Here is a 22,876-nt window from a genome sequence, read left to right as displayed (position 1 = left end):
TAAGTCTTGCATGCATAAACTCTAGAGATGCTTCTCTTATCACCTCAAATGTTTTCGTTTCGAACTTGTGAAGGTAATGAATGCGAGAAGCCATAGGCGTCGTGTCTGCAAGAGAGAGACAGTGGTAGCAGTCCGTTGACTGTCAGATCTCTCATAGACCACGGCATGTCACTAAGTGCCTCATGGAGGGATCGGTGCGACAATGCAGTTACCCGCGCCATTTTTCTGAGTAGCTATCTATTCGTGGAGAGCAATTGTAGTAGAGTCAAAACGATATAAAGCACGTTGCAGTTGCGTAAGCATTTGCGCTCGAAATGGTGCAGTGGAGCGAAGTAGTTAGGATCGAGTGAGGGCCCCTGCTACGACCATTCATTGCTGCGGTTCGCGACGGTCCCACTTCGATTCCAACTGCTATCTCGACCGAGCCGTTTCGAGCGCAACCGCTTACGCAACTGTGCTGAGTTTGTACTGCGGTTCATGTCGTTTTGACTCTACTATACACCCTCAGTTTAATAGGATAGGAATTAATAGGATCTTGAGAAGTTATTGAGGAACTGCTCAACTAAAACCATCTGAATCTTTCAATTTAGCATAATTCAGAAAAAGCAATAAGAAATCTGATTAGTACGAATAAAAAGGAATCTTGCATTTCAATTAGCTCCTTACAGTTTTTTTACGGATTCAAGATTACCATACAAAGTACTGTTCTTAAGACATTGTAGTTCAACATCGCAGAATTCGAATGTAGTTTTCTTTATAATAAGATGAGTATAGCGCACCCGGCATAATGTTTGGCTCTAACGGCACGATCGGAGGTTCGAATCCGCCCTAGTTCTAACTAAGCCCTTCATCCCTCCGGGGTCGATAAATATAGTACCAAACCTGTATGGGAGGATAAGAACACCGACCTGATACATCAGCAGACTTTATTTTTTTTCTTTACTATTCCATTCAAAAGCAGTTCGGAAAAGGTGGATACTTATGAAGTAAAAAAAGTAATGTCCTGAATAAAAAAGCACTTCCTCAAGAAGTATTTATTGCGATTCAAAAAGAATTAAAATCCAAAATAAAGTGTGCGAATATCGTCAGTGCTACAGCGGTTGGTGCAAAGGTAGTTGGAGGAGGCCAACCCAATTCTCTTTAATTTTTCTATTTTCAAACCGTTGGTGACCAGTTCTAGGGGGTATTTCACACGCTAAGAAAAATGTCACATCCAATCAACATATAAATTAGATCGGTGAACGGTTTTTCCAGAAAAAAAAAAACGAAATCGGCCAGAACTGCTACTCTTGGTTAACCTAAGTCTTCTCAAACGAAAGAGCCACAAGAATTCCGACTGCGGAACTTTGGCATATCAAAAAAGGTAAAACCTAAATCCGAACGGAGTTTTCGTTAAAAAAAAAAGAATTCGAACAATTTTCGTAACCGTTCGAAGTAGAGCCACGAGTAACGCGAAAAGCGCTTTCAAAATTATTCGGAAATGGTTTGTGGCACATTCTGGGAAATCGATTCCGAAAAATTGCGAGAATAAGTGTACGTATGAAAACAGCAAACAGCAAAACAATTTTTCAACAAAAATTTCGCATTCGAAAGCTCTCCAGAAATCATGCCTTTTACCGCGAATTTGCTGTTTCTGTGGACGTCGCATTGATTTCGACATGGCCGCAGTTGGCTGCCTTGACAAAGGAGGAGATAGAAGAATCCGTTGCCGAATGGGGACTGTTAAACTGCTCCCAGCGGCGGTAGTGGAGGATGAAAATTCGAATGTAAACTTCACGAGTGCGGCAACATGGAATCAACAAAAAATCGGTTATCTAAAGGGTACATTTTTTCCAGCCTTTACATCCAGACCGGAATAATATCATTTTAGAGAGTTACCTCGCTTTGATTTTGGAACGGTGAAGGAAATGGCTCAAATGTTTGAAGTGGGAGAGGAAGCCATCGTATATCGAATCAACGGTTTCGAGGTGTGATTTTCGAGTTCTGCTAGACGATGTTGTGCAGTTGGGCGACGAAATACCACCGTGCCAATCGACGCAAAGACTGGTTCGTCGGTGTAATCCACGACAGAATGAAACTGATCTTTGTCGAAGTCATCGACAAAAACACGACGAAAGGCGAAAGGGATTATTTAGAAGTACGTCGCCCTAGAAAGAAGCATTCGAACCGCATTCGGTATGTGAAGTGGTTACAACAACCTCGCCAATCCTGTCTACATCCACGAAACAATAAACTACAGCGCCAATTTCGTCAATCCGGTCACGGGAGTTCATACTCAGCACATGAGGGCATGTGGCAGCTGATTTCGGCCGTTTTCTTCGGCAATTAGGAAGAGTTGGACGGAATCACCCTTCTCCCCATAATCTACGACCCCGTATAGGCATAACCCACATGAAACTCAGACCACCCCAGATTTGTGGGGTGATGATGCTTTAACTTTACAAAATCTTCCAAACAAGTTTACTGGAAGTGAATAGTTAAGTTATGTCATGTAATAATTCCAACGAAGAAAAAGAACCGAAATTGGCCTAAGGGGTGACTTCGCAATCCGCACTTGACAGCTAAGAACGATTTTGAGCTCTATGAATGATTTTCTTTGATCTAACTGTTGAACAATTAGTTTCAGGGAGCTTTCTTTCGGGAATGGTTCTACGGATTATCGTTATATTGTAAAATTACAGTTTTCTGATATCACAATGTGAACAAGGGACTTTTTCATGGGGAAAAAAAACTGCCGCACTTCTCCGCACTTACTATACTTAAGATATCACCTGTATCATCCGTTCTCCCGTTGTTCATCGATTTTATCCAGTGACACCAGTAATTGTCTTCTATTTGTCCCGCGCACAAGGGCTGCTCAGTGACTTACCGGTTACCCAGCGGAGAACAAGACGTTGGATATAATTTACAGGATATTCGTCAAAACTTTCACCAATATGTACACTGTTTACAGAAAACCCATTGTAAACGGCGTGAAACAAAAAGAAACAAAATTGATTGACATAGGATTATAAGCAACGTGTCTGGTAGAAGAACAATTGTACACGATCGCAAGCAGATTTTCCAGGAAAATGCATATGGAAAACTCAAAGAAGGTACAAGTAGGGGGACTCTTGAAAATGGAACTATTCATTTCGAGCGAATAATCCTTTGGAATCGTGGAGCTGCGGGAGAAGTACATTCAACTTAAAAGCGAGAATCTCTCGATGTAAATGAAGGTTAACACCTCCGCAATTTCTCAGCAACAAATCCAACTAAGCACGCGTGTACCACAATACTAATAAATACTTAACTACAATACTAATAAATACTTAACTACAATACTAATAAATGCTACAATACCAATAATACAACTACATGTGTTTTCCTTTTTGGTAATTTGCATAAAAAGGAGCCATCCTTTGACATCTTACCCGTACGATGAGCATGCAGAGATATTCTGTACGTAAGAGGCAGTTTTGCATCTTCTTGGGAGATTGATAACATAGAGAATCAATCGAATACCAAACTACCAACCTAGAATTAATCAGAAGTGACCGTAATTACGCACGAGCGGGACTGCGGGTTACCCTAACCAGCGAGCATTAAGCGTTATGTATATCGTGTCGTGTGCGCATCTTCCACGCGACACAATATACATAACACCTAATGCTGACACGACAAAATAATATTTTCCGATTCTGGCAGTCTTTTTCATTCCTTTTTTTCCCAGGAATACTTCTCCTTTCTTCCTTTGGTTAGGTTTTAACTTGTTGGTTGAGCCTGTATTTATATTTATATCTGCCCTATATTCACAAAAAAGAAAACATGGTGGTACATCCTTGCTTAGTTGGATTTGTTGCTGATAACATACGGAGATGTTAGTCCTCGTTTACATCGAGGGGTTCTTGCTTGTAAGTTGAATGTACTTCCAAAGGATTATTCGCTCGAAATGATTAGTTCCATTTTCAAGAGTCCCCCTACTTGTACCGAGTTTTCCATATGCATTTTCCTCGAAAATCTGCTTGCGATCGTATACAATTGTTCTTCTACCAGACACGTTGCTTTTAATCCTATGTCAATCAATTTTGTTTCTTGTATGTGTATGCAGGTGGATCGTAGATTATGGGGAGAAGGGTGATTCCGTCCACTTCTTCCTAATTGGCGTAAAAAACGGCCCGGAAGACGCGGCGCGTGTACAAGGCTGGCGCGCTCCTATCTAACTCGTAGAAAATAGCGTCTCTGAAGCCTCGAAGACGCATCTTCCGAGCCGTTTTTTACGGCAATTAGGAAGAAATGGGCGGAATCACCTTCCTCCACATAATCTAAGACCCCGTATAGGCAAACCCCACCTAAAACCCGCACCACCCCAGATTCGTGGGGTGGTGCCTTTAATGCAGAAAGATGACATGTTCAATAGAAAACCAAGTGTGTTCTTCGAGCCTTTCGAGAGAAGTCACTAGCAACTCTTGCGCGCAATCGGAACAAATAGAAGTATTACTGATGCCGCTAAAAAAAGTCGAGGAACAACGGAAGCACGGATGATACAGGTGATATCTTTAGTAAATGCGGAGAAGTGCGGCAGTTTTTTTCCCCATGAAAAAGTCCCTTGTTCACATTGTGGTATCAGAAAACTGTAATTTTACAATATAACGATAATCCGTAGAAGCATTCCCGAAAGAAATGCTCCTGTGCAATATCAAACTCTACAACGCAGCACATTATCTACGACTATGAGGCTATGGATAGCAGGCCAGATGGGCGAAGAGTAAGTTGGGAAGCGGTACCCTAACACCGCACTAATTGTTCAACAGTTAGATCAAAGAAAATCATTCATAGAGCTCAAAATCGTTCTTAACTGTCAAATGCGGATTGCGAAGTCACTCCTCAGGCCATTTTCGGTTCTTTTTTCTTCGTTGGAATTATTACATGACATGACTTAGCTATTCACTTCCAGTAAACTTGTTTGGAAGATTTTGTAAAGTTAAAGCATGAAAGGCATCACCCCACGAATCTCGGGTGGTACGGATTTCCAACACGTCATGGATCATCTATGAATAATGCTAAGGTTTGAGACCTCCACTGAGTTAGCTATTCACTTCCAATAAGCTTTTGGAGAGTTTGGTAAAGATGAAGCATTAGTAAATTGTCTACCTCTGTCTTTCTAGCTTTGTCTTCTCTCATTCTTGGAAACGTAGAAAGGGGCGAACATAAACATCTGAGCGAGTATACACCAACACCGAGATATCTAGAATTACACGGGTTTTCCATAAGGCAAAGTATGACGCTCCTGGACGAGTGCTTGAAATGCTCCATTTTCTCGTTGGTAGGAACACTATTAAATACAGGTTAGGTGTTTTGTTATGGGACAAAGCTAGACTAGCTCTCACTCTAGTCATTGCATTCATGTCCAAAGTAGAACAACCCATTCTGAAAAGAAAACCTTTCCTGTACTGCCGTTACATTGATGACTGCTGTACTAAATGTCCCACTCAAGACGAGACGGACACTTGTTTCGCTTCTAAACCAGCAGTCTCCTTACGTACGGTTCACAAGGGGGAAACCCAAAAAAAAGAAACTGGCTGTTCTTCCTTGATGTAGAAATACGCTGGTCCAACGGTGAATAGAACACACGATTGTTCCAAAAACCTTGCCATAGAAATATTTTATGTTGTATTTTTACTATTTTATTTTGTATTTTAGTTCATTTTTTCCGCTCACCATTGGAAAACTGAAATCTGTTGTTGAAAGCATTTTTAGGACAGCCGAAAGGGTGACATGTGATATTTAGGAGCGGATCAATGCGGTCAATCTAGCCCAACGTATCGCAAATTCTGGCGCTTACATTGCTAATGTAGCGCCTAGGCCAGGTTTCGGTACGCAGCGAGAATATCCTACAGTGTATGACTCGAAAAAAGAGCAGATTTTCGGAACCATCGTGTCTCCCATTCACCGTGGAAGAAGTGCATTTTTACACTTAGGAAGGACAGTTAGTTTTCCTTGGGTTTTTGGTTTTTCCCTTGTGAACCGTATGTAAAGAAAATGGTGGTTTCGATGTCTGTCTGTCTTTCATAACCGACGACTTGAGTGAAGCGATACGGGCTACTTTGGTAAAGCGTGGTCTCGAGGACCAAGTGAGAATTGTGGAAATACCTTCAACAAATCTCAAGAAGCAAATTGTTCGAAGTAGAATGTACGATCGTTTCTGTCTTACTCCAGGCTGCGTAATATGCCAATTCGGGAAGTGAGTCAACTGCATGGTCTCTGGTGTAGTCTATCTATTTCGTGCAAAACATGTGGGGACCAATACATCTGCGAAACAGGGCCGCTTTGTTTGCGTATTAAATAACATCTAAATGGGATGAAACAATCGAATGCACAGCACTACAGGCAATGTCATGAAAATGCTCCTTCCTGCATAGCTGCCACCATCCTATCGTGAATCCTACCGAAATTATAGCTCGCAGAACTCTAGCGGGTTTTTGGATAAACGCAAAAGGTCCAAAAATGGATAGAAAGGAAGAGTGAAGGAGATAGCCGTGACCAAAGAGTTGGCTCTCTATCAAAACCTTTGCGGGTTTCATGTACGGAGTCACATGCGAGCCGCATCACCACGCGGATGTCCGCCAACATTACGGCAACGCGGCTGAGGTAGACACAACGATTCAGGCTCCTTTGGTTTTTGTTTCTGGGTGCAATATCTTAGGGGATGATGATTTTTTCTGGATGGGACATTTGTTTGTTATGTTCCGACTTTCGAGGCTCTGGCGAAGGCGAAACCCCGAAGCATTAGACGTAATAAAGACTGTTAACAATCTTGCTTGACATTGTCAGTCGAGTACTGGCAATCATTTCGAGTTATTTTGCGGCACTAATGCACCGTGGCGCACCAATTCGAAGCCATGAGTTTCGTCCAACACCATTCAATGGTTTTCTGGTCCCGGCGCACCTATTCGACGCCGTTGGACCCGTCCCATACTTTCTGGGATTTCGTCTCACACACAGACATACACACATAGACACACACACAACACACACGAAAAAAAGTACACATATAAAAAAAACAACGGGAGTACAGCTAACACAAGTCATGTGTTAGCATAAAACTCCTGAACATACCAACAAAAATAAGCGACAGGTCACGTACACAATTAGCTACTATTTGAGCAGCTCTCTGTATGTGTGTATCCAATTTCCAAAGAATGATTTGATCAACCACATAAGAGGTACATACAGGGGAGAAAAGAAGGGCATACACTAGCGTGAAACAGTACGCATGCACTTGTAACGGGCATGAAACCGTTCACAACCGCTCATTCAATTTTTGACAACTTCGCTTGGAATTCCTACGGAGGTATCGGGGCAATACAATATAACATACAATGAAGGTATCTTATTCTTGATGTTATTTCCGAAATCTTCAATTGCACTTGACTTCTGAATGTTGACAGTAATCATTTCATTTTTTTTTTAAATGGGAAAGAGCATCTGCTATCGGCAACGAAAGAGAAAGGAAGTCGTCTACGGCGATTGCGTACTCAAGGCTCAAGCCTTTGTTGAAGGCGCTTCGAAGCCGCGCACGAAAAACATGGATCGAATTTCGAAGACCACCAAGAAATTGTTGGAAAGAAGAAGGACTTTGAAGCTTGATCAGAATGCATTGCACATTAAGAGGTTAGTAATAAACACTAGCTGCAGTGGCGGGTGTTGCGCAGCCGCTTAGAGGTTCCGTTACCTGCACGGTCGAGGTTGGTTCGAATCCGCCCTAGTGCTCACCAAGCCCTTCATCTTTCCGGGGTCGATAAATTGGAACCAGACTTGTCTGGGAGGATGAGAACACTAATCTGACACATAGCCCCCGCAAGTCATTGTGAAGTCACTGATGAGGGTCCACCACGGATTCTTCCTTCGGAAATACGAGTCGCTATCAAGAACATGGAACTTTCTCACAGCCCCCGGACCTGATTTTATATCAGCAGACTTTCTTAGGACTTGTGGCCATCCACTTCATGTAATCTTAGCGGTGCACATGACGTCCTACCTTCAGAAAAAAAAGGATCCCAGACCACTGGAAGACAACTTCGCGAACCGTTCTTATCCATAAGAAAGGTGACCGAGATGACATTCGAAACTACCGACCGATATGCTTCCTGAGCGTGTTGTGCAAAGTATTCAATAAGATCATCCCCACTCGCGTGTCTAGGACGCTGGATGAAGCCCAGCCTCAAGAACAAGCTGGATTCCGTCATGGATTCAGCTGCTTGGACCACATCCAGACCGTGTCAAGGATCATATACGTTTGCTGGGAATGCCGTCTCCCCTTTGTTCTAACCTTCGTCGACTGTGAGAAAAGCTTCGACAGTGTAGAAACGAATGCAATGCTGTTAGCGCTGATCAAGGTGTGGCAGGCGTTAGCAAATTGCTACGACCACTGCCACGTCTAAGAAGCTACTCTCTACCCACGGAGACCTTGACAAATGTCTTTTGAAGTTTAACCGGCGCACACAACCCGTAGCCGGTCTTCGGTCGCAGTTCCGACTCACCAGCAATGTCCCTTCTTCACGATCCAGTGGAATATATAGTATATAGAAAGCAAAGTATAGATTAGCCGATCACATTATGAGAAGCATCGATGGACCAAAAGAACGCTAGAGTGGATCCCGAGAAAAGCTAAACGCCCTCGAAAGAGATCGCCGACGAGATAGGGTGATGTGTTCGCTACACGGATGAACCAGCCGAAAGCTCAGCTGGATACGTCTCAATGTCCTCGTCAAGGTCACTCACGAACCTTTAGAACGTCTTGGATAACAATGGCAAGGGAACGAAACGAGTGGTAGAGATGCTGGGGCCCGTACGGCTAGTCAAGATGGGGCATCTTAGTATCTAAGTAATAATTTCATCGCAAACGTCACATCTTCTGCGGAGTGCTCACATCCAGCAAATTACGGGTCAATAAATTAAGTTTTAGGACAAAGCAGACGCATTTATTTGCAGCACACTGAGAAAGTTATCATTATTGAGAGCAAAATAAGCAAAATAAGTTCAGATAGATAGATATTTCCAGTTTAGAGTATTGGAACACTGCTTTACATTCCCTTCATTTCCTAATACCTTCCTTTCCGAAAATTTGTGGTAATAGCTTAGTTCAAAAATGGCGTTCTCATCAGACTTAATACCCAATGAGATTTCCTTGTGTATTATAAATCAATGTGTATACATTGATTTACAATACACAAGGAAATGGCCCCGTGCCGTGAAAATAGCTAACTATAGGCAAGATCTAATAACTGATTCATAGCATTGAAAAGTCACTACGGTCATCACCGGCAGCAGAACAAGAACAACCTATTTATGTCCAGCAATGAACATTGCTATATAACCTGCACTGTTATATAGTCAAAGATGCCAAACATTGCAAAAAGGTGCTGTTGTCCAGAACATCGCCAAAGTCCATAACCTGATAGGTCAATTGACTGAAGGGAGTATGGAATTTTTACCACCAACAACCATTCGTTTCGTCACACTGAACTTATAAACACGGTCGAGTGGGATGCAGGCAAGAGATACCCTCGAAAAGAAAAAAAAATCGATTCTTCTCATGTCCCACGCAAAAAGAAACTATTAGGCGACTCTGGCACGCGATCGGGACAAATGGAAGGATTACTGGCACCCGCTCGACCAGTTCGATGAACAACGGGAGTCAAGGTGAACAAGGTGAACAACATATGACAGAAACTAGCTTGTAAAGCTAACAGCCAAAAACTAGAATACATTGCCGCTTAGCTCTGGACAATGGTGCAATGGTAGACTGCTCCCCTATCAAGTGCGTGGCGATGGTTGGCACCGGCGCGGAGTTTCGCATTACTATGAAGTATTTTCCTGACACACAGACGCACACTAAGCGCGTTATTATATAGCATTATATATACACTAGGGCGTATATACATATATAATATATATACGCCTGGTATAGGATATATATATACCGCCTGGTATACATATATATATATATATATATATATATATATATATATATATATATATATATATATATATGTATATATATACGTATGTATATATGTATATATATATATATATATACATATATATATACGCTCTAGTGCAAACCAAGCCTTTCATCCCTGCGCTGTTGATAAATTGGTACCAAACTTCTCTGGGAGGATAAAAACACTGAATTGACACATCGTTAGACGTTCTATCCTTTATCCTTTTTCTAAGTGTTGGAGCCCTTAATTGTTGAACTTTTCCTTCAAGTGGAGGTGACCGGAGAGACAATAATCGGGAGGGACGAGCTCCTGGTTATGCAAAGGCTGGGGTGACATTAGTCAGCCACAGGCCCTCCAGTTCGGCATGTGTTAAGTTTGTCGTTAGTCCTTGGGAGCTGCCGTGGTGGTTTTGGTTTCTTTTCCGCGTGCGGGTTTCTACGCTAAACTACGTAGGTCTGGACGTTGATAATTTGCTCTTTGGACAGGAACTCCCATTACCCTATCCCATTCCTCTACGACCAATAGAAGAGGAGCACTTTATTAGAGTGGAAGTTGAGCTTTGGGACAGACTCGGTCATATTATGTCGATGCTTCCACTTTCTTGCGTTTGCCGCATATTTGGACTGGTTAGCGGGGCTTCGTTTGTCTTCAACCCAGGATTATAGTAGAGGAGAGCATGACATATGTGGGTCTCGTAATAATATTTGTATGTACTACTACCATGTAGCAGCCCACGGCAATTGCGAAACATCGATCGTGCAGTCGCTGCCGAACATCTTACCAACTACACTACACCTTCATTTAAAGTTGAGGTCGATAAATTGGTATCCAACTTCTTCCAGGAGGAAAAACACCGACTTGGCACAACGCCGGCTGGCCCCCGCAAGTCATTGTATAGGCCAGATACACGTTGGTAAACCTCAAACGATTCTGAACTGAAGTGAACGTCGCGCATCCCAAACGGACTGATTAACGCCAGACATTTTATCCTTTATCACATGCGCTCTCCTCCGCATATATATATACACATGTGTATATATATACATGTGTATGTATATATATATGCGGCTGCGTATACGCGTATACAATTCTGATTCTTACCTGCTCGTAGTGACCCTTCCTTTACTAAACACAATCAAGCATTTAAGTATACGCCTTAAAAGCACACGAGCTATATAACCTGGACTGTTATATGGCGAAAGTTGCCAAACATTGCAAAAGGGTGCTGTCGTCCAGCACATCGCCTAAGCTCATAACCTGAAAAGACAATTGCCTGAAGGGAGCATGGAATCTTTACCACCAACAACCATTCATTTCGTCACGCTGAACATTCGAACACTGTCGAGTGGGATCCGGACGAGAGGTACCCGCGAAACTCGGCTGACCTCTGCTGACTTGCCTTCGGCGCTTCCTCGTAATTACGGCTGCCGTTCCACCAAGTAGACAGCATCCACTTCCACTTTGGATCACCTAGACTCCGCCTTTCTACTACCCTCAAACCAATGGAACATGCGATGTTCGCGAAGCGATGGAACGACGGAAATTGTGAATTTGGAAGTGAAAAAAGTAAAAGGCGAGTTAACGCAAAAGGTTTTGGTGCATGAGCGTGGTAAACTGAGCGCATATCATCGGAAATTAGGGAGAAGAAAACAATCCTTCCATAAAATTAAAAGATATATCAATGCGAATGTGTGCGACCACTATTGACCCCATTTGACAACCACTACACATATAAGGATTACAACAAAGGCATGCTGCAGAAAAAGAAAAAAAAAACTAACATGCATATATTTTCACACATCCCACAATTTCATATATTTCACGCACTATCTGTTCTATATAAACTCGCAGTGCAAAAGCAATGTGTTCGTCAATGCCTTTTAAAGAGTTCAATGTTCAAATTCCAACGGAAACAGCTGCAAGCACAGCAAAATTTTGTCCTAATTACTATGTATACAATGTTTGAATTCCTTTTTACATTTCATCTTTTATCTTTTATCGCTTCATTTCTATCTATCCTCTACATAAAATCAATATGACAGGTTGAGTGAATTGGTGGCGAACAGAGGCCTCTGTATCTGCGAGATACACCTTTAGGTACTAGGAATGTGTGCGAGGCATTAGCCGCGCCTCTCCAGGCGTAGAATGTCAGTTTCGCGTAGCTGAATATGCAAAACGAAATGCCTAGAAAGCGAAAAAAGTAAACAAGCACAGCATGACACCGAACAGTGGTACATTTTTTTCAAACCATTCCTTGTATTTTCAGAGATGATTGAGTGGTTTCCATCTCACAATTCAGAATAATATAATAACAATAATAATAATAACAAATGATGACAAACACTTCTACTCATTTTTAAATGCTATTTCACTTATGTGAACTTCTTAAACAACTCTACTTAATCGATGAATTCAAACAACTTTTATCACCAAGGGCTTTACTTTCTGTTCGTTTCAAAAAGCTCGTCGTAAGAACTGAGGGCGCAGTGAAAAAAATACATTGCAAGAGCGAACGCGGCGAAATGGATGTAGAAGACGGTGTGAGCGGGGCATCAGCGAGGCTAAGCAAAAGAGAAGTGGTCCGGCTACTGTGGCGATTGTGACGCAGTCAGCAGTTGCGCGGTGGAATTATCGACGCTCATTGGCCTCCTGGCTCTAGCCCTGAGTCGGAGGTTCTAGTCTGTATTCAAAAAATGAAGAATGGAAAATCTAGTGGAGACAACGGGATTAGCGCAGAAATGCTGAAATATCTTTCCCAGTCTGGGATTCGTAAGATGACAAAGATCATCCGTTCAATATGGATAGACGAAAGGATACCTGATTCGTGGAGACACGCTAACATAATTCCTCTCCACAAGAAGTTATCCGTCACGGACCCCAGGAATTATCGAGGTATCTCTTCGCTGCTTGGTATGTACAAGGTTTTGGAGCGGATTATCATGGATCGACTTACTAAGCATCGTGAAGCAACAACACGCGACGAGAAAGCTGGCTTTCATCCTGGCTGATCTGCGATTGCTCAGATGTTCACCGTAAGAAGAGTGATCGAAATCTGACAGCGGTGTTCAAATAAAACGCAATGAGACTTTCTGCACTTTGAAGCCACTTTTGACTCTCCTCATCAATACCGTTTTCTCACCACGCTTCCTTCCAATGGAGAATGTCGTTCGCTTGGTTGGTGACATGAATTAACGAACAGCTGCTGCAGTGCGAATACCAGCCGGAAGCACAACACCGTTTGAGGTGTTAACTGGAGTAAGACAAAGGGGAGTGGCAGGACCCTTCCTTTTCAACTTCGTCATCGATGACATCATGCGAAGAACAGTCAATTCTGTCCTGCCGACATAGTCTAAACACCATCAGAATGTCCCGTGACCAACGTTTACGCCCTGATAAGTGCAAGCAGATATGGGTCTCTTCGAGATCTCGAATGGGAGTCAAAGAGGGCGAACAGCCGATTGAACTCGTCGGTGAGTTCGATCGACTGAATTCATAGAGAACCACGGAAAATCCTTCTCGCTTCTTCGGTCATCTATTAAGGAGACCAGCTGATCGCCTTGTAAAACAAGTTGTAAGGAGTCCGTTCGGATATATGATATACATATATGTACATATATATGTCACGAAATTCCAAAAAAGGGATGCGACGGGTCCCATGGCGTCGGATTGATGCGCAATAACTTCATGTGCATGTCGCAAAAGGTGAATGAGATGTTGCAACCGTTTCATAGCCGTGGCCACAGCGCGCGTTACTATTCACCTCTATGATTCCTCCGCGGGTCTATTTCCTTGCACGTTTGCCTCAGGTTATTAACATGAAGTGAGAAAGTGGAAACACGAATGAAACCGGGTGCTTAAATAGTAGCGAACAGATCACATAATCTGACGTGAAACGTTATCTTCACCACTCTGATTATGTTGTTCACGTCATTTTATGTTAAAACATCATTCTGTGATAATGTTGAGGGAAATCAGGAAGAAAACTCATACTTCGAGTAATGCTTTCAAATTGTATCTATATTATATTAGAATCTAAAGAAAAGAAACCTACGAAATCTTTTGCCTTTATTTCTTTTTATAAAAAGGAGGAAAAAAGCGATGTTAGAACAACACAAATCTAATTTCACAGAATGTGTCCTTTCTATCAATTTTCATTGATCAGTAAAGGTGAGCGAAGCGAACACCGTAGAAATTCTAAAGTCCTGCTTTAACCGGACGTTCGGACTGATATATATATATATATATATATATATATACACATATATATATACATATATATGTATATATATATATACATATATATGTATATATATATACATATATATGTATATATATATATATATATACATATATATATGATGACGTGATGAACTTAGCCAACATATCATACTGCTGAAATTGTTCTTCTTGGACAAATTCATTTCTTTTTCTTTCTTTCAACACGATTTCTTTTAAAATATATAATAAATACAGTGAGACAACTGCTATAGGGTTAAGCCGTCAGATCAATTTGAAGAAAGTAACCAGAACAATTTCTAACCTTTTCCCTTTCTTGCGATTCCCTCTCCTCTTGTCGTTTCGCCCAGACATTTTCTGCAGGAAGTGAAATTGATAGGTCATGTTCAGAAGTATCATGCTCATTGCTTGACGAACACTTCTAAAAATAACATTAGTCTGACCAATTCGAGATCTGCAAATTTCTCAAAGGACAAATCTGTGACTGTGTTCTCCTAAAGGAAACTGGATGATCAATTTAAAAACCTACTTTTGTAAACACAAAAATACATTGATCAAGGTTTGCAGGAGACATAGAACGACGCTTTTCGCCACTACACAGAAAACATTGAACATTTCGTTAGGCTGCGTCCAGAGCAGTGGGAACACTGAGTAGCAACGACTACCAAAAACAACCTGGTAAGCATCTGCTGAATCCCCCAACAGCCATATCGTCGCGGAAAGCGTTAAGACAATCAAGTGACAATTTGACAATTTTCGTCAATTCGATACAATTTGACATTACCATGTTGTCCATGTAAAGCTTCAAATTCGAAGAGTGTTCCAGTAGACAAAATAGTCCCACTATAATGGGTCAACTAACTCGTTAAGACAAAATAGTCCCACTATAATGGGTCAACTAACTCGTTAACCATACTCTCCCAGAATTTCATAATATCCAAATTTCACAGTTTCGTAATCACTATATCCTGCTTTTTTATAGCTACTTTTTTACAACGACATTTTATTGCTGATTAGTAGTATCCGAATAGATTCGGATACTAGTAGACGCGTTCATTAATGAGAGCACACACAGCACCCCATCACACCTACATGCAAACTTTTCTTAAAAAGTTTTTAGGGGTGATGAAGGTACCTGCTACAGAACATGAGCAACGATTTATAAAACATAAAGGCAGCGATTTGTAAAACAGGATGAAAACGTAAAACTGACCTCCAAGATCATTTACCTATTAACTCACGAGTTATGAGAGGGTCAGCACATAGCTGAAACGATGCCGCTCTGCGTTGCAATAAAAGAATATTTTGATCACCTGCAAACGTCCAGATCTCAGCTCTGCCAAGCATCCACTGGGCAATCTGTCATAATGATGTATTCTGCAGAGGTTCCCATCTTTCCTCGCAAAACCGGGATTTCTGTACGCGACTGTAGAAGCATTCTGAATCTCCACCAGGAATCCAAAAGTAAACAAAAATGAAGAGGGTAATTCCGTGACTGATATGCTCGCTCCGTTTGTCGAACGGTGAAGGTTTTGACCTACTCTAATCACAGGTTACCCGTGTGTTTGGGACACGATCCTTCTAAAAACGACCCCTCCCACCTCATTCTCCTTAATATAGACGCTCATGTAGCAATTAAAACCTAAATATAATAAGGCACAATAAAAAAATAAATATACGAGACTGTAGATCGTAAATGTTCTCGAACGCGTACGTGTTCTAAAGAATGACTTGCAGGTCATAGGTATCAAGTCAGCGTTCTGATCCTCCCAAATGAGTCTAGTGCTAATCACCCTAACGTGATGAAATGTTCGGCTGAAATGAACAGCGTCGAACGATCGGCGGACTTTGTGAGGATTTGTAGACTCTGCGTTGCCCAAATCTCACGTTGGGAATATGTTACTGAATATAATTTGAAGTTCTCATAAAATTTAGTAGCAGACCATAGTGAATCACATCCACCCTCAAAAATGAAAAAAATACCATGTTTGAATCTGAAGAATGTGTATGATCAATCACGTTTCCAATTTCTTCTCTCTTCGTCTCCAAGTGAAACTCAGTAGGATGTGGTTCGTTTGAGACGGATCCCGTCTGATATGGAATCCTCCATTAAAGCGAGAAAAAAACTATGAAAAGTCGCTGAACACAAATATTGCAACCTCTGGGTGATGTATCGAATCACCATTATTTTCGTTCAATGATACACCGTTTGATTCCGCTACACGTTTTACAACTCGAATGTTTGGCTTGTCTAATTTTGTCATCTGGATATCTGCAAACATTCTCCACTTGAAAGGAACATAAATACAAAACCGCTCCGCTTACCATCATCATCGTCGGTGACATCTTCAAACTCTAATGTTTTTTTTACACTCACTATCGCACGACTCCTCATATGATCCTCGACACTCCACTAAAACTGACTTAGTGACTAAGAAAGAGAGAAGACAGAGTATTGCAAGAATGAGCCTCATAAAACATTGGATTAAAGGCAGCATACGACGAAATTAAAGAAGGACCAATCTTTTCACGAAGGGAGAGGATTAGAGGTTTAAGTCAAGAGCGTGAGCGTAATCACGCTAAATACCACTCGATTGTCCTGAAAAACTGCCCTGGCGATCGAACTCTTCCAAAAGGCATCTAGTAACTTGCCACATATGTGAACGAAAGGATACGCACTGCGTGTGCCAACGAGCAAAAAGTCAACAGGCTAGTTCTCCCTTTTCCACTCATGCTTGTAATTTCACAAATCTAACCCCATCTCTTCGTGAACAGATCCCAACATTTCGGCGTCATGTGGGATGCTGTCCTTGGGATCAAAAATGACCAATTGATCTCTTTGTCGTTAAAAAACTTCAGATATAAACAATTTCATGATTACTGTTAGTGAATGTTACTACGAAATGCGTAACGGTTTCGTAGTAATTCGTAAAAACAACAGCTTAACAATTCGTAAAAATGTAGTAACAACGCAAGGGTGGCGCGCTGCAATAGAGGACATCGTAAGAAACAGCATTCCAGGGTCGTCCGTTTACACTGATACATGACCTTCCCCACAATCTACGACTATTACCTGTAGGCATTACCCGGCAGAAACCCGTACCCCCAGATTCGTGGGGCGATGCCTTTAAGGACAGCATACCACGAAATGCGATGTTGGATCTCTCCATAAACAAAGTGGGAGTGTAGTTCACCAATACACAATAATTCCCTCCAGTGATCCAGAAAACGGACTGCGAAACAGACTTCCATGATCCCGTCTCCCAATGCAAAATATTACACGACAAAACTCGAGCAACCAATTCGTCATCCAACGTCTGCAGTCCAACTAATGCCACTAATATAACTCAAATGTGCAGGAAAAGTTCCCACACCTACACAATCGCGGGCACTTCACTGATTTTCATCGCTCTACTACTCGTAACAGATTGCAAAGTTTGGCGCAGTGATAAAATCAGGGCTGTCTCTCAAAGCGTTTTTCTGGATTGCTAGGCAGAGTTGAGCGTCACCACGCTCATCGCTGTGAATTATACCATACCCTTGTTCGGTGAAGAGATTCCAATACCGTCAATTTTGTGATACGCTAAGTTTAAGTACATTGTTTTGGTTCTGGTATATATAATACCGTCGCGCTACGCCTAAACCGCCGCCTAAGGACAAAATATGTTGAAATAAAACTCACTGTTTCACTAAAACAAATACTACATGTTGTTCCTCTTCACATTGATGGAGCTCAGAACTAACAGTAAGTTACTGGCTTTCAAGAAGATCAAGATAGGTTAAATGAGAGAAAAGAATCAGAACAGATCCAAAAACACCAAAAAAAAAAATTAAAATACACACCTCTGATGAACCTGCACCCGTGACAGCTCGCTGGTTGACGTCTTCATTGTCTATGCACTGAAAAAAAAAACAGCTAGACAGTCAACGAAAAGATCCTATGGGGAGTGATCACGAGCCTGCTTTTAATTTTATAAAATCGCACTCTACCCGTATATATAAAAATAAAATTGCACATAACTAACAGATTTCTAGAGTACGAAGAAGAGTATAATTGAAGAAGTCCTATGAACGCAGGACCTACAATACTAACGGATAGAATCCAGCTGATTAGAGCTAATACAGCAAAATAGAATGCAGCATAGACAGGGAGACCATATGCAGAGAGCGAGATGGTATCTGTATACATCCTCTTCGTTTATGCGGCATTCTATGTTCTACAGAAGCTAGATGCAATAAAAATATTGATAACTACCAAGACTTTTGCTATAGCTCTATATTTTCATCGATTAACCAGACCCTACGTTAATTTACGATTACGTTTTTTTGGTCTGCATTGTGATGATGATGATGATGTAGCTCAACCGATTAGGGATATTCCACTCTCCCAGTGACAGTATAGAGTCTGTAACGATCCAGGTGGTGGTATGGTGCTCTTCATTCTTTGTGCTGGCCGCATACCACGACCGTTTCGAAAACGTAGTTAGCGACATCCCTTCTGTTCGTGATCGCACTAAAAGACTGACTTGGAGCGGTCACTAGTCTAGCAATAGGTTTAATATGCAATATGGAAGAACGGTATTCATTGTCGTTATTACTGTGGCATTTGATTGCAACGATCAATGCGTCACCACGATAGAGAACCTACTCCATTCACCCTCCACACCCATTGGAAAGGGGTAGGACAAGGGAATTCTATGGTGGAGCTGTTTACGGCTGTATTATAATGGATGATGAAATCTTGCTTGGGAAGAAAGGAGCATACGTATTCACGGGAGATTCCTCTTAAAATTTCGTTTTGCCGACGATGTCGTTCTCTTTTCGAGAAGTAACAACGAAGCAGAGATGATGCCCAAGGAAATAAAGGAAGTATGCAGGAGAATAAAACTGCAATTTACAGAAAGTGGACACAGTTCATGAAGAACGTCTATTGCGGGGACGGAGCAATTTGAAGGTTAAAAAATCGTGGAAACTTCGTCATACGTGAACTTTGGACGCTCTGTGAACATGGAGAATGACTTGAAGGAAGAACTGAATAGAAGAATAACAGCAGTGTGGGCAGCATTCGCACTCACCAAGGAAGCGGAGACGTGGGCAGACACCGCTGCCATATCCAGTAAGCTACTCACTACCCACACAGCCCTTAAGAGATATCTTCTGAAGTCTAACCGGCGCACACCACGTCTAGTCGGTCTTCACATCTTCGACTTAAGAGAAATATCCAGTCTTAACCACCCAGCAGAATATATATCAAAAGCAAAGCATAGATGGATCAGTCACATTATGAGAAGAGCCGAATGGATGAAAAAAAAGAATGTTAGAGTGAATAAAAAGAGAGTTTAAATACCATCGATGAAGGCCGCCAGCGATATGGGCTAATGTGTTCTCTGTGTGCTAAACTTCGAGGGAGACAGCCAAAGAGATGAACTAATGTGTTTGCCGCACGGGCAGGACTGGAACCCAAGCAGTGCAGAGCTACTTCGAGGAGAGAAGCGACAGAAGATAAACTAAAAGAACGTTAGAATGGATGAAAAGAGATGAAAAACGCCTTTGAGGAAGATCCCAAGCAAGTTAACTGTGCTCGTAGAACATGTTCTACAAAAACAGTCAACTTGCTTGCAGTCAAGCTCGGCGAAAAGGCGTGTATGTAAGGTCCTTGCGAAAAAGTGCGAAAGTTGGCGGTGTATTCCGAAACTAGATGCGAACTATGGTATCAAATCTCATTTTTTCGACCCTGAAGCTTCATAGGGAAGCCTTCAAAAACTTGAGCACGCTGCTGGGAATTTTGATGCATTTCAAGTTGGGAGAATGGGTGCGCTCTGACGTTCATCATCCACAACATATGCTACCTACCTGTCTTACCATACCATATCACATCACATCACCATGCTGCATAATAACCGGCTTGCATGTGCATGTTGTACACGTGTGTGTACATTTATGTATGTGTGTGTTTGGATGTTACAAAAATACTTCATGCAGTGAAAACATTTTTCTCCAGAGATCAGTCCAACGTTGTCATATCGCTGCACCTGCACCAGATGGCAGAAAAATGAGGTGGGACGGGTGACGTCAAGGCGTAGGACTGGTATGCTTGTGCCAAAATGGAGTGGAGCGGATCTCACGAATGCGATTGATGCGACGAGAAATTGAGATGAACGAGTTTACTGGTAATATTACATGGTACTGGTAAGCCAGTACCATGTAATATTCACAAACAACACTGTCAGGAGCTAACTGAGACGTGAACTGCTTCATGACCGTGACAACTCTCAGAAGCTTAGCAGTTAGCACTGTATGTGATAGTACATGATCCTTATCTGTGTCAGTGTGATGGCAACGTTCACGTCACTTCATGTTAACACGTCTATGTCAATAATGCGGAAAAAAGATGAAAGGGGCTCCATCTAAAAACTTGAATGTGCTTAATTCATTGCGGTGTCAGTGAAATGCAGTTGCATGATCAAATTTGAATATTCTTTAAATGTAGCACTGATGCCCTTACCGAAGGGGGATAGTAAAGAGGCTAGATTCTCCGCAAATGCCTTCGAGAAATTGCGTGTCCCGTGGCATGCCATCTCATATCACAAAATCTCAGTGGATGTGTCTGATCCTTCAAAACAATTTAGTAGCTCGTGAATCAAAACCTAGCCGGTGATGCAGAGATGCAGCGTGTGATGTCTACCTAGCGGTAAGTGAGCAGAGTCAGCTATTTAGATAGCAGCAAGCAAAGTAAATCCCTTCTTCGCTCGCTTTGAAATTAGGATGAGTAATGCAGATAAAAAAAGAATGGCGGCGTCAGAATATTGCATGGAAGGGAATTACGAAATTGGATCTTGATCAAAGGCTTGTGGGACTTCGAAAACGTGGCTTGCATAATGCTATGCGGCAAAAGTCCGATGTGCTAGGAAAATGGTTTTATCCAGCGGAGCGCACCTCGGAAAACGATGACCGTTTCGTCTACATAGGTGAACAGACAGGTCTCTTCATCTCTTCCACGTTGAAGAGGAACCACCGACACCATCAGCTTACGTGGGAGGGGTCAACCTATCTAACGCCTGAAGAGCAGCGCAAGCAGAAGATGAGGACTCTCAAACTTCAGCTTGACCACGTTCTGACGAAGAACATTCCTCAGTCAGATATCCGAAAATCTAGAGCTGTTTGGGATGCCGCTTTCGACTCTGAGTACCGTCCAGTTCTTCCTCAGCTTTTCGAGATACGGTTCCACAAGAAGAAGCGAAGGGTTTTTCTTCAATCGAAAATCGACAGGTTTAAAAGACGAAGAATGAAATCCGTCAGCGTGTGTCTATACAAGTTGGAGTACGGACCAGGAAGAAGCTCAGTGATGCGGATTCCTTCACAAGGTGCATCCAGGGCGCGGCAAGAGAAACGCTCTCGGTTCTATTGCCGTGGAAAAAGTTCGCCTATGTAACTACGGAAACAAAATCCACGCACAGTTATGTATGTGCCGCCCATAGCATTCGGGAATTTCAGCCAGGAAAAGCGTCTTAGAAGGAAGTTGCGCCGTCAACTGCAACAAGATCGCGATAACGAGTGGACGTCGAAAGCGGTGGTGTGCAATGTTAAGGAATGGAGAACAACATGTTAAGGAATGAATGTTGAGGAATATTGCGTGGACTTAGGCAACCCACTCAATTTGGAGCGACCTTGCTCCACCTTGCTTGAGTTTAGGAGCTAATTGCGCTTCCAGGACCTTGCTGAACCTGGAAGCGCAATTAGCTCCTCAACTCGAGCACATGCACAGACCGATATACGCGGTTAAAACAAGGAACAACCAACCGAGTCGTGGATTCTGGGTTGTATCCAAAAGATTCAAGGACGACAAGCCTCTGTGAAGATGCACACTTCCGTATAAGACGAAATCACCAGCTCGTTGAGTAAGTCAGTTAGGTTAAATTCGTCCTCATCGTCAACAAAACCAACCATTCAGGCTAGATTATTCGAGGAATGTTTCATCGACCTCTCCGGAATTCGCAAAAAATCGATTATCCTCCCAAACAAGTCTGGTACTAATTTATCGAACCCGGAGAGATGAAAGACTTGGGTTTACACTAGGGCGGTTTCGAGCCCTCGACTTTGTGGGTACAACGGACCTCTAATCGACATATCGTGCTCGTGGTGGCCCTCCCTAGCGCACGAGCTATGGTAACTTGCACTGCTATATAGCGCAAGTTGACCAAACATTGCAAAAAGGTGCTGCCGTTCAGCTCACTGTCAGAGCATATACTCTAGCACGTCAAATGTCTAGAGAGAACATGGAATCTTTGGCTACAAACATAGGATTTGTAAACAAGAAGTGTCGATCGCTGTTGAGTGAACTCCTACAAGCCGCTCTGTCCAGAATCCTACGACATCTGCATGCGCCGTTTGCTGCACTGCAAGAAACGCGCTTCACAGGACACCCCCTCCCCCCATCAGCATCGAGAACTACACCATAACCTGAACTGAAGAGATCCTGATGAGAAGTAGAAGGCTGCGCGGTAGCTTTGAGGAAGGATAATAATAACCTGGTGAAGAACGCCTTTGTACAACTGCACGATCGCACACGACCTGAACTCTGTATCGTTAGTGCTCGCGCACCTATGGAGACCGCTGAAGACTATCTCAAAGACGCTTTTTATGATGAATTCAGC

At 42.3% G+C, this 22,876-nt stretch overlaps 3 protein-coding genes across 5 annotated transcripts in view; 2 read left to right on the top strand and 1 right to left on the bottom strand.

Moving 5' to 3' along the window:
* Window positions 1-22,876, bottom strand: part of RB195_022887 (uncharacterized protein) — a gene marked incomplete at both ends in the record, with an annotated part of 92,084 nt that overhangs the window by 56,758 nt on the left and 12,450 nt on the right. For 2 of the 3 annotated variants that reach the window (XM_064210133.1, XM_064210132.1), the window contains 5 exons: window positions 14,527-14,643; window positions 16,206-16,313; window positions 16,382-16,494; window positions 16,548-16,635; window positions 18,066-18,122. In XM_064210133.1, coding sequence (XP_064066013.1) covers window positions 14,527-14,643; window positions 16,206-16,313; window positions 16,382-16,494; window positions 16,548-16,635; window positions 18,066-18,122 — 483 coding nt within the window. Of the gene's footprint in view, window positions 1-14,526; window positions 14,644-15,535; window positions 15,662-16,205; window positions 16,314-16,381; window positions 16,495-16,547; window positions 16,636-18,065; window positions 18,123-22,876 lie in introns of all 3 variants that reach the window. The other variant, XM_064210131.1, reaches the window with a different exon arrangement.
* Window positions 7,454-8,423, top strand: RB195_022889 (uncharacterized protein; the record flags this gene model as incomplete). The annotated part of the gene is made up of 2 exons (XM_064210135.1): window positions 7,454-7,653; window positions 8,027-8,423. 2 exons carry the CDS (start codon window positions 7,454-7,456, stop codon window positions 8,421-8,423), a joined length of 597 nt encoding a protein of 198 aa, XP_064066016.1.
* RB195_022888 (uncharacterized protein) lies at window positions 12,680-12,994 on the top strand (the record flags this gene model as incomplete). The annotated part of the gene is made up of 1 exon (XM_064210134.1): window positions 12,680-12,994. One exon carries the CDS (start codon window positions 12,680-12,682, stop codon window positions 12,992-12,994), a length of 315 nt encoding a protein of 104 aa, XP_064066015.1.

Source organism: Necator americanus, chromosome X (genome assembly GCF_031761385.1).
Source record: "Necator americanus strain Aroian chromosome X, whole genome shotgun sequence".
In the NCBI taxonomy this organism is placed as follows: Eukaryota; Metazoa; Nematoda; class Chromadorea; order Rhabditida; family Ancylostomatidae; genus Necator; species Necator americanus.
The sequence above is the reverse complement of the archived record's forward strand: the minus strand, read 5'-3'. Positions and strand labels throughout refer to the sequence as shown.